The sequence below is a fragment of the Stomoxys calcitrans genome, chromosome 4 (assembly GCF_963082655.1).
Source record: "Stomoxys calcitrans chromosome 4, idStoCalc2.1, whole genome shotgun sequence".
Taxonomy (NCBI): domain Eukaryota; kingdom Metazoa; phylum Arthropoda; class Insecta; order Diptera; family Muscidae; genus Stomoxys; species Stomoxys calcitrans.
The window spans coordinates 5,879,214-5,892,206 of record NC_081555.1 but is presented as its reverse complement, the minus strand read 5'-3'; the positions used below and the strand labels follow the sequence as shown (position 1 = coordinate 5,892,206).

The following is a 12,993-nucleotide window of genomic DNA, read 5'->3' as shown; positions in this document are numbered from 1 at the left end:
TGGCCTACTGGCCACCACATAAAGCATCTGTTTGGCCGACAACCATACAGCAAACTCCCCTCCAGATGCATTTAACCCCTAACCAACCCCCTTTTCTTTAGATATCCGTTTGTAAACGTTTCTCGTTTTTAGACAGATAAATTGTTAAATGTCATAAATAAATGATTTTAATTATTATTGATTTTCAAAGTAAAATGCAAATTTCACAATTATTGATGTTTGTGGTTAGTGCAAACGGCTGTGCCTGTTGTTAGGATTTTATTATTAGTATTTGCTTTTTTGTTTCGACTTTTATTGAAATTCTTATATGAAAAATTCATAAAAAATATAAAAGTGTTGAAATGTTTCGTGATGGGGAAAAAAACTTATAAATACAATTCATTTGTATCATTCCAAATACGAGTACAGTTTGCAATAGAATCAATGGAACAAGTTGCCAGTAGCAATATTTTTTTATATTGAATTCAAAAAAAGTCGGACTTAGAACTTTACTAAACCGTAGGGCTGTATAGAACTTAGAATGAAAATTGTAAAAAACAATTTTAAATGTATTCAAAGGTGTCAAAAATAACAAATATATAATAAACAATATAATAAATTGTTTACCATAAATTTCCACAGACGTATGATTAATGGAAAACAATTTATTAGTCATGCGTTTCAACACAACAATAAAAAATAAAACACTTCAATGTATTGAATTAGTTTTCGAGTGACAAGAAAAAAGTCTTAAAACTTAAGTAAAGCTCAATGAAAAGGGGAATAAGAATGCTAAAGAATTTTTGCATCAGCAGTGTCTCTTAGCTTTTGCATCATCACTGTATCTTCACCAAGTTTGAAGTATTTCTTACTGAGGCTCCTTCTGCCTTCTTGTTCTTCAGTTGGGTCACTGCTACTTGGACTTCATTTTGACTGGGAGGTAAACATTCTATACCATCATCAGAGATTGGTTCTGCGGTATCCTCTTCGCTGCCATCGTCGGACACTAGCAGTTTGTAAAATGTTCTTTCTATATTCTCAGCAGTCTATCTGTTTCAGTTACCAGATTTCCTTCTTTGTCTCTGTAGGAGGATGTGCCTGCACCAAAGCCATCGGTTTGATGTTTAATACTTTGGTAGAATTCACGGACGTCACTCTGACTCCTATACATCTCAAATCGCTCATACTCACGACTTTCCATTTCCTTTTTCTTTCGGAGGAATGGACGTTTCTCCTCTCTCATTTTCTCCCGATACCTCTCCTTCATCTGGCCCGTTGCTACTGATTGCAGGGTTTCTCTGCATGCCGCATTCTTGGCTTCAGTAGCATCCCTCCGATTCCTCCGGTACCCAAGTACGGATTTCGCGGCATTTTCCATGGAGTGGGACATGGTTTGCCACTGCGCCATTATGTCATCGGAACAAGGAATGCTTTCATCAAGCAGTTGGGTCAGTCGAGTGGAGTATGCCGATGCCATCCGTGCAGTGTCAGATCGTACTTTCCTCGCACTGTTCAAACGGGTACGAACCTCTGATGCAACAAGGTAATGATTCGAATCAATATTCGCATAGTAACACGTATCAAAATATAACGGCTGCGTTGGCCAGGTCATGTTGACAGAATGGATGAAGAAGCACCAGCAAAGAAGTCTTTCGAAGGCAAACACTCACACTCAAACCGGGACGACCAAAAGCCCGATAGAAAGATCAAGTGGTGGGAGACACATCGAAACTTGGTGTCAGAGATTATAAAATGAGCGCAGAAGATCGAGGCTTTTGGAATGCTATTCTACATTTGGCTAGTGAAACAAATGTTCTGTCAAGAGCAACTAAAGTAAAATAATTTTTTAAATGTTGGCGCGTATACGTACTTATTATTGTTTTGTAGTTGGTATATGACTCCCCCTCAAAAATAAAATCCTGGCTACGCACTTGCTTTCAGAGTTAATGGGTTAATGAGATGATATTTTCTCTATGGGTAATGCAGAGCCTTAGCAGTCTGACTTTTATTTTTTGATCGGAAGATGGAATGATAATAAAGATTTAACTTAAATTTTTGATTACAAAATTCACAAATAACTGATACCCGAAATTTTTCAAAAATTATATTTATAACCACTGCTTACCTTAGCGCTTACGGGTAATGCAGTATAAAAGCAGTGTTGTCTGGATAATGCACAACAACATCTATCCTATCTTTTCTGTTACAGAGCTTGGTATTTTTCCCACAAAAAGAGTTTCACCAAGGTTAAAAACTCTATTAACGCTTACCTCAGTGCCGCCAGGTAATGCAGATAACCAGCAGTGCTGTACGAGTATATTGCTCTTCCAATAAGGCAGAACTTCAGAAGAGCTTTCTTCTGAGAGAACTTGGATTTTCTCTACAAAAAATATTTCTAGCACAATTTAGAATAATCCTACTTCAAACTCTTTTTTACTTTAGTGATAACCGGGTAATGCAGTGCCGCATGTTGGCTCTCGGATAATGCAAAACCTCAGAAGAGCAATCTTCACCAATCTAAGAAAACATGGTTATTCTCTAGCACAATTTAGGAAAACTTGCTGCTTACTTTAGTGCTTCCCAGTCATGAAGGAAATCATCATTGTCGTGTTTTGTCTCCTATCTTAAAATGTCAAGTTTAAGATAGGAGACAAAACATTCTTAAAACCTTGTATGAAATTCAATAGACCACAATTAATCTTCATACTTGATAAAAAAGGGGTCCTCATAAAGCCTATAAAAAATTTCCTTGACCTTAATTAGCCTTCACAAAACTATAATTACTCAAAATTGCTTAAAGTCAAGCATATGCAAATCATTGTCCTAAATTCTGTTTCCCCTTCGAAATATTTTTTGATATAATCATTAAAAATTAATTTTTCACAATCTAGGAATTTGCACAGCCTTTCTTTGGGCAATGAAGTGTGCATAAATGACTTCTCCGAAATGTAAGAAATTCGGAATTATTTATTAAAGCAATAACTATGCCGAATAAGCTTCACCCTTATTTCTTGAGAATTGTACACAATTCGTAAATTGTTTAAATAATGATGATTTGGTTGGCTGATTCACTTTACGCTGCAAGTTCACCAACATTTTTAAAGAAAAATTGTAACAGAATGCACCATAATTAGCGCCTCAAAATTCACTTAATCATCGGCGACGCTGTCCAATATTCATCAGAGTGAACAGCAGGCAATTTTTTTGACAGTTGTTTATGTTATTTTGAGGCATTTAAGTTTTTGGGGGATTGATAAGGCTTTTCTCAGAGTCTCCTTTTAGGGGGGCGAGGGACTTTTTATTTGTTTGTTTTATTATTATTATTTTTTTTGGATACGTTCACATGGGGTTTTGGGACAGTGATGTTGTTTTGCTATAGGAGTGCTAAAAGTTACTTGACAACACGTAGATGCCTTGCCTGCATTTTATAAATGTTGTCGGTAATGGAGTATTTTTCTTTTTTGGAGGGGGGTTAAGCCAAAACAGCCTGCTATTACTTTATGTATGAAATTTGCATATATATATAAAACAGCAGCAAGCAATTGGATTGTTTTCTTTCTTTCTTAACTTCTGCTCTTTTTCAACAACATAGTGTTAATTAAGCGTCCAAATATTGATTTTGCTTCGTGCGGAAACCGCTACAAATTATTAACTTTGTCTGAAAATACTTAAAAAATATTTTGCCTGTCGGTAGATTGCTGAGCAAATATTGGAAATATTGTTTCATGAGCGTGAAGAAATGTATGTTAGCAAAACAAAAATAACACCCAGTACCAGTACCAACAGCGGTAGCAGTACCAATAGCAGCAATAAGAGAAAGAAATTTTTAAAATTATTCAACCATATTCAAATGCACAACCGCAACATCTGTTTGTTAGCAGGCATGTCATAACCAAGGAACCATGTAAATTATATGGAAAGTTTTATAAATTTCTTTGAAAAAAAAATAAATTTTTAATGAAAAGTGCATATTTAAATACTAGGTCATATGAGCAATAAATATTACTAAAGACCTATCCTTATTACTCATATATTCAGAAATTTCAATATGACCACTTAAAATGATTAATGCCAAAAGTTGAGAATAAGGTCTCTTCAGCTCAGCTGGCAATCCATCGGCACCTGCTGCTTTATTTTTCTTCATTTCAGCTGGCCTCTCACAAATCAAGGGATAACTTCAGGAATATATGTTTCGTTGCTTTTGCCAGATATAAGAGTTTTGGAAAAAAGGTTGTATAGCTAAGATGGCAACCCATCGGCACCTGTTGCCATATTGCGTCCTGTTCTATTGTTTTAATCATATTTACGTTGCCGCTAATACTACATTGGAAAATTTAGGAAAAATATATTTTCTAGATTTTCAGCTAATTTAGCAATCCAACCGCACCTGCTGCCTTACTACCATTACGTATAGCCATCTAGAATAATTAAAGTACCATTACAAGAGTTAAGTTGTAGAATATCTTCAACGCTGCTGTTATCGAATGTAATAACTTCAAAACAAATATATACCCTCACTTCTGCTGGCAAACCATCGGTACTCACTGCTTTATTATTTTTGATTCGAAATAGGCGAAATACTCTCCCGATCTTTCTGAAGGATTGGTTCCGGATTATATTCGTCGCCACTGCAAGCATACCATCGGCACCTGTTGTTATAACATGCTTGCTGGGCAACATACTCAAATAGGCGAAATACTCTCCATTCCCTTCTGATGGATTGGCTCTGGATTATATACGTCGCCACTGCAAGCTTACATTGTTATTATTATTATTTCTCAATCCAATTAGGTGGCAAAAATTTTGACTCACCCTTAAGGATTATTTCTGGAATATAATTTTAGCCGATATCAGAAGTTTGGGAAATATGCATTCATAGCTAAAATGGAAACCCATCGGCACCTGTTGTATTATTATTATTCTTTATCCTACTGGGAAGACCTTAACCAACAACTTTGATTAGGAATTAGACCGAGGATATCCACATAACTGCGTATTAAAAGCTGGATAAATATTCTTTTCATATGCGCATTTAAGAAGCAAACCATCGGTACCTGCTGCTTTATGGTATGTCTTTTTGCGTTTTTTTTTTCTGCAGAGTAGGGTTTCCTTATTCTTTATATGTTCCGATGCCAGATGTCAACAATTTGGATAACAGCTTTTCCAGCATAGTTGGCAAACCATCGGCACCTGTTGCTTTATTATTCTTTTTCAAACCAACTAGGCGGCAAAAATTTAGACTCACCCTTATGGATTATTTCTGGAATATAATTTTGCGGCGTTACACAACAATGCACACACACACCCACAGTGGCCGATCGACTTATGGATGGCCAGCCAGCCAGCCAGCCTGCCAGCCATATGGCTGTGGTTTGGTGACAATATACCATGGCCATGATGATCGATCGATCGATCATTGGTGTAGATCATTTAAGGCAAGAAAATGTGAAAAGGGTACCACTGCCAAACAAATAGGTCTTGATTTCTATATAACCAAAAAGGTCATATCAATAAACCACTTATCATGGACGTGCATGCATAACATGCAGTAGCTCGGTGCCACTTCACAGTCACACAGTCAAGTGGAGGAGTAATCCCACAGTAGTCTTGAGGTCTGTAAGGGCAAAAAGAGTCATTCCCCGCCTGGTTTATTCATGGATGATTTGTTGCATTTTCTTGAAGACAATTAACTTTATTTATGCACCTTTGAATTTTATTTTTATGGTTGAGGGAAGAAGGAAAAATGGTAAATGGGTACACTGAGAATCAATAGTTGTCTCAATTAGGCCAAAGGATTTAAAAAAAATTTTAAAAAAATAATTTAAAAAAATCTAGAAAAAAATGTCTATGACATATATGTATGAATGAGCTACACAACATATTTTCTACCCAACCAATAAAATTTTTTTTCTCTGTGTATCTCATCTCCTGGTTGTCAAAACGAGTAGGAGAATTATATTTGTTTTTTTGCTGTCTATAGTGGTCATACAAATGCCACTCACTGGTTACGCATACAAACGAGCGATTTAAAATTGAATATTTATGAATAACTGAGATTCACAATATCCCAGGGAGATGGACAAAATGCAGACAAAAGGAAAAGAGGTGAAAATTCGAAAAAAAAACAAATAACAATAATAATCAATTTTCGTTGCTTCCAACTACCATCAGCAGCAACATATGGTGCGAGACGGGGGCATACAAAACTTTCAATTTTTTCAATAAAATGCATAAATCTTAAAAACGCCTGCCTGACTGCCAAAAGCAACAGCCAGCCATGCAGAGTCCAACAAAACCAAAACAAAAAACAATGAAGTTTCAATGGGGCTGTTGCTGATGTTTGGTTTCCCTCCTGTCGCTGGGAAGACATGCAGCAGACAAAAGACAAGACAAGACATTTCCGTATAAGGTGGCACTCACTCTCACTTTGTGTAACCACACAAACAATAACTTCCACCCACCATAGAGTTTAGAGCAGCACATGGACAGCCTAGCGGAGCAACAAGCAGACAAACAGCCTGCAAGTTTTACCTAGAGCAAGTTGCAGTAAGTAAATCAATGGAATTGCAAGTGAGTGACTGCCTTAAATGTAGGTCACACTTGACAATATGCGGCTGTGGCTGCGATTGCTGCTGCTGCTTTTGCTTTTGCTGCCGATTCTGATGTGGCAATGGCATATAGCTGTGGCCGCCTCTATATGTTGTCTTGTTCGTCGCTTTTGGAATTGTTTACATTTCCAATGAAACGAATGCGTGATCAAGATTTTTTCAAAAAAAATGATTTAACAACATTTTTCATTTTATTCGTTTGTTGGCTCGTTTTTTTTTTTGTCTTTTTATGATGGTTTTACGAACATTTTGAGGCTTTTTAGGAGTTTGTGGTTGAAATGTTTATTTGTAGGCCACCAAATTGGTGGTTACTCCTCTGATTTTGAATTGATAATGCACACGCGTTTTATGCTGGCCACCATTCTGTGTGCGTATCTCTGTCATTCCGTCCCGCCTTCCTGCCATATTTTATTTAGCTAACTGTCCGTCCTGGGATGAATGTTTCGTTTTTGTGGCGAATTTATTTCATTTTAGTATGTCAGGTGACATACAGTTATGCCGCAAAAGGGTTTTGAATGTTTTCATCTTCTTTTTTTTTGCTGTTGTTGGCGTTATTGTTGTTGTTCATTCCTTGCCTTTTAAGTATTAATGTCATATTTAGGGAGTGTCTCTTCACGGTGATATTAAATCTTGGCATTGTTTGGGTGTTGAAACAATGTGAAGCAAAATTGAGTATTTATCTCGTTAAAGATAAACAGTGGGTAAAACTAAATTTTTAAGGAAAAATCATGAAAATAGAAAAAGATTTTTAAGGAAATCAAGTAAAAATTTTCTTTGAATAAGAAAAATTTTTTTCTTATAAAGAAAAATTTCTTTAAATAAGGAAATTTTTCTTCAAAATAGTAAAAATTTTCTTTAAATTGGTAAAATTTTCTTTAAATTTGGTCAAATTTACTTCAAAAGAATATCTCTTGCATAAAGAATTGAAGAAGAATAGAAAAAAGCTCAAAAATATTGCGCTTTGTTTTTAGTAAAATTTTATTTAAGGCAAGAAAACATTTCAAAAAATTAAAAGATTTATCTTATTTAAATAACATTTTATTCAAAGTAGAAAAATTAAATCTAAATATAAAAACGCACTTTGGTTTTTTTTTCGTCAAAAATTTATTTCTTTTTAAAATCTACAAAAAAAAATTTCCAACATTTTTTTAGACGAGATAAAGATTTTTTAAATCAGTAAAATTTTCTATAAACTAAGAAATTTTTCTTAAAAAGGGGAAATACACTTTACAGGGTGTATCCCCGATATTTGTTATTTTTTTGCACCCTCGAAATCTTGACCCCAGAAGCACGAATCTGAAATAGAGCTGCCAAACTATCGATAATCGTAAATTTCGATATTTTAGATGTTTATAATAATGAATATCGATAGTATCGATACTATCATTAATTTACCATCACCTATATTTCAAAGGAAAATGAGCAATAAAAATTAGAATATCGGTTTATAAAGCAGCAATATCAATGCACAGACCGAATAAAACCAAATTTAAGTCGATAGGAAAAATATGAATCGATATTTAGACCAAAAATAAATTATCGATATTTTGCCAGCTCTAATCTGTAGTCCGTTTTTGGGGCAAATGTTCCGGGGCCCCGCTAGGGTCCAAAATCCCCTCTTGGGGGGAAGTGGTCAAACCTAGGAAATATGGGTATCAAATGAAAAGTATTGTCGAGTAGTTTACGAATATTGAAAAACATGTCTAAAAATTTAACCCGGCAAGGGCCGAAAGGGTCTTGAGAATTTTTAACCCAGGTAACATAGACAATATGGATATCAAATGAAAGGTACGAAGGAGTAGATTACGATAGATATGCCAAAAAATATATTCATCTCTAAAGTAAAGACATTTTTTTTTAAATTTCTATTAAAATTTTAGGAAATTTTAAGTAAAATTTGTATTTCTATAAAAAATTTAGTTAAAATTCTTCGTTTAAATTTCTGCATTTAATTTTTATCTAGCGTATAAGTAATATAAACTAAAGAACATGAATTAATATTTGTTATACGTTCAGGGTCTGCTAATTATAATAATCATACGACACCATGATCAAATTTCAACACTTTAGACCAAAGAACCTTGACTACAAAATATCTATCCATTTGTTTAAGTCACTGTACCTCTTTGTATTATTACATCAAAATCTCATCCATAGCCTAACTCAACAGTAGTTTTGGCATTGATGGTTATGGTAGTGGTGTTGTAACATAAAACTCTAGTTATTAACCAATTTTTGTTATCGTGAGAATTACACAGATTATCATGGCTTTTAAATCGAGGCAATTTTGTAGTTTTGCGTTTTGACATTTAGAGAATCGCACTGGGCTTTTTGGCCACCATTGACAATTTGGCAGCCACCAATGCGCGACAGAGTAATTGTGATTGTTTTTTCTTGTGTGTAAAATCATGCAAACCCAACGTGTGATCCCAAAAACATCTTGGGCAAGTTACCAAGTTTGGCCATACAAGCGCAAATCACAGGTATCCAGCAATCACAGGCACACAAATTATACAAAAAGAGTAAAATCAAAAAATACAAAATAAAAACATATCGACTCAAATATGTGCCTGATTGCCAGGCTATTCGTCCATTTGTCCGTCTGCCTGCTTAATTCATTTCAATTCTTCTATACGGCTGCTGCCACCGATATACAGACTTATGAAAAAATCTAAAAAACAACAAAACAGCAGTACAAAATAAAAATCTTGCGTTTTCTACGGATTTGGTTATTGGTGACAGACGGGTTTTACGTTTCGGAGACATGTCAGATTTAAGACGTAGTTAAGCTTATAACGATTTTTTTTTGTTTCTTAAAACTTTAACAAAAGACTGCTTTGGCAGCCGGCTAACAGGCGTCTAGGTAGAAATACAACTCTCAGGGTCGCTTGCCAAAAATCCATATCTTTCTTTTATTGCCTCTAAAGTTACCGGAGAGAAAAAAAAACTAAGCGAGGAGAGTTGTATTCCTGGCGCGAAATCACCATATGTACTTCAACAAGACCACTTTTTTGTAATTGTCGCCAATCGATGATTAATGAAGGCAAATGGCAAAACGAACATTAGCAAGTTAATAATTTAATTAGAATCAGAGTTTAAACGCTTTTTTTTGCTTAACATATTCAGTGATGTATTGATGTATGGTCTTTTAACTTGTTATCCAAAGCAAAGTCATTAATAACTAAGTAAACTTACCATAAACCAGCTATTTGATGGAGTATGCACTGAAAAGAAACAAAAAACAATAAATTGTTAAACAACACATTTAAAAAATTATCTGCGGGAGCTTTTGTTTGGCTTGAAAAGCTTTGAAGGAACAGATTGGCTAAAAAGCTTAATAGGAAAAAATATTATCCTCCTGGTCTTCAATAAAATTAAAAAAAAAATGTTTTTTTAAGATTCCAGATATTTTTTGGATCATTAGCTTTTATAAAAGCCCCCAAAGCTTATTTAAAAAAACTTTCACCTTGGGAACTTTCAAAGAGCTTTTACAGGTTCTCAAATCACAATTCTTTATACACATAACTTTCATAGAGCTTTACTAAACTTTCAAAGCATTAACCTTTACAAAAACTTTCAGAGAGTTTTGTTTATAAGTTTACAAGCTTTTGACAGTTTTTTACAAAAATTTAAACACCTTGAAAGCTTTCATAGGGCTTTTACAAGCTTTTTAAGCCAACCCGTTTATAAAGCACCACGTCTGAATCATTTCCCAACTACAATATTTAAACTAATGCCCATAGAGTTATTTCTCTTTCACACAAACCTCTTCCACTTTCTCTTAAAACTTTATAGTCAACTCATTTTTTTTTCTCCTACTCTTACTAATTTTCCCTTCTCTTTTTTTTTTTCCTTTACAGACCTGTTCACAACTTATCAAAGCCGGTCTCAAGCTGTCCATACAAAGCAAACGCAAATTATCCACCTGTGATTCCAGCTCCGGTTCAGAACAGCCGCTCTCCAAGTGTTCGCGTCCCAACGATGACTACGATGACACCACCGATGATGACAGTGAACTAAAGACCACCATCCCCAACAAAGGCCTCACACCCGAAGATGAGGATAGACGTCGTCGTCGCCGGGAACGCAATAAGATTGCCGCCACCAAATGCCGCATGAAGAAACGTGAGCGCACTCAAAATCTTATTAAAGAAGCCGAGCAGTTGGACCATCAAAATGTGGACTTGAAAAATCAGGTGCGACTCATGGAGATAGAGAGACGCAAATTGTTGGATATGTTGCAAGCGCACGAACCATCCTGTGTGCATCAGGAAGGCCTATGTTTACCCTCGAAATTATTACAATCGCCAGCTTTCAAATATTTGGCTGATCTAAATTTAGACGATTGCGTTACCGTGACCACCACAAATGGCACGGCGAGCTCCAGTGTTTCAATAGCCTCCAGCAGTAACTCACAACAGCCCACACCAACACGTACCGTTATCCCACCGATGTCTACTATCAAATTTTCACGTAGCAATGGTTTCAAGGCGGCCGCTGCTGCCGCCGCTCTTACCAATCCCGTTTCAATAGTATCTCAACTTCCAAGCCTAACGCAGAACTCACCCTTGCACCACCAGGCAACGCAATTGCCCAATGGCTATTGCAAGCCCTCGCCCACACATCAGGACTTGAGCTATTTGAACTCACCGTCGCAGGATAGCAATATGTGCATAGCGGGCCTGCAGACACAAACACATCTCACCACCACCAGCACACCCACCGCCCACCAGAATGCCCTCAGCAGCTCAGCTTCCAGCCTGGTCACTGGCCACACACTGGCCGATTACATTCCAAACTGTGACTCCGGCCTGGGCCTATCGCTGGCGCACACCTCCACCACCTGCCGCACACCCATCAGCAGCAATGGCGGCGACAGCAGTGCTCTCTTGGCCAGTGTGGCGAGCGTGGCCAGCCCCCTGTCCTGTGTCTCCACACCCACCACCGCCACCGAATTTGTCAAGAACGAACTGGTCGACTCGCAGAGTCCCTATACCACAGCTCAATCGGCCGAAAGATTCCTTTTCGAAAACAATTGTGATAGCTTTGTCGACATCAAGCATGCCGTCAATGTCCATCAGTCGGTTAATCAGAATCATGGCGGGCCCACCCTGCTGCAGAACACCAATGGCAGCAGCAATCTGCTGGACTTCACCACCACGCTGATGGGCGGCAATGGTTCGGGCATTGTATCGTTCCACGATCAAATCTCCATTAAAAACGATTACTTGCACGAGGCCGATCTGTTGGCCCAGCTGACGGGCGAGGCAGCGGATTTCGTTGACTTGGACACCGGCGTAGCGGCAGCGTTCATGGCCAACGGCGGTTGTTTGGCTTAAATGTGTACAATTGGATCTATACGCTTCAAAGGTTTATAACAATCAGTTACGTGTGTATTATTTTCATATTTTTTTTGTAATTTTTCTTTGTAATTTTGCTGGTCAAAAGTGTGGAAAAAGAAATTTATAGAAAACGAAACGCAGGTTTGTAAGTGTAAGTGAAAGAAAACAACAACAACAACAACAAAAAAAAATGCAAAACAAAAGCGCTGCTAGTGGAGAGAGATACTAAAGATCAGTTGGCAAACGCTACCAGGCCTAAAAGTCAACCAGCAATGATTTCGTCTTCCGTTTTTAAGGGGTTGCCCTTCGAAAAACTGACTGCTAACTAAGCTTAGGTTTCGTTTACTTCCAAAAAATCAGAAAAAAATACAAAATGGGAAACACAACTCCAAGCAAAAGCACATATCCAACATTAATTGCCTACTTTTGGTTCAAGTTCAAGTAGTTCGGTTCGTTCCACATTCCTTATGCCTTGTGTCTTTCCTCCCTTCCATTCATTTCTGCCCTTATCTCATTTTGTTGATATTTAATTAACCGTATACATGCAATTTCTGTCTTCCATTATACAGACTCGTCGTCGTTGTCATTAAACTTGCTTTTATTAGATTTTGTTTGTTGTTTTTTTTTTTTTTTTGTTCTTAGTATATTGGTCCGACCAACCCACCTTAATAGTTTATTTCTCATCTTGTGTATGTAGGTGTTAATAATAATCATACATATTTCCTCTAAATACCGACAAATTATCAACTTCCGTTTAATAATTGTACTTGAGTTTTCCATCAACATATGTTTAGACAAACTTGAAATCTTCGCTTTTTTTGTCAGTTATTAGTGACGTTGGGAAAGAAACATCGCTAGATAGGCAAAAAATTGAGTTATAATTGAAAAAAAACTCTTTGGGAAAAAATTGCGCAAAAAATTCAAAGAAAAGTCATGTGAGTTCTTTTGTAGGAAGTTATCTATAAAACAAAAGAATACCACGTGATATGTATGAAATCTAGGAGGGTTTTAACCATTTACAGGTTTTCAGGCTCTTCAGAATCTTTAATTCAGATCAATACCTT

General features: G+C 36.5%; 1 protein-coding gene across 1 annotated transcript in view; it reads left to right on the top strand.

Moving 5' to 3' along the window:
- The window catches only part of Atf3 (activating transcription factor 3), a 126,814-nt gene extending 114,749 nt beyond the window's left edge, over positions 1-12,065 (top strand). The window contains exon 5 of the mRNA XM_013245585.2: positions 10,448-12,065. Coding sequence (XP_013101039.1) covers positions 10,448-11,926 — 1,479 coding nt within the window. The 3' untranslated portion in view covers positions 11,927-12,065. The remainder of the gene's footprint in view (positions 1-10,447) is intronic.
- The last annotated feature ends 928 nt before the right edge of the window (positions 12,066-12,993 follow it).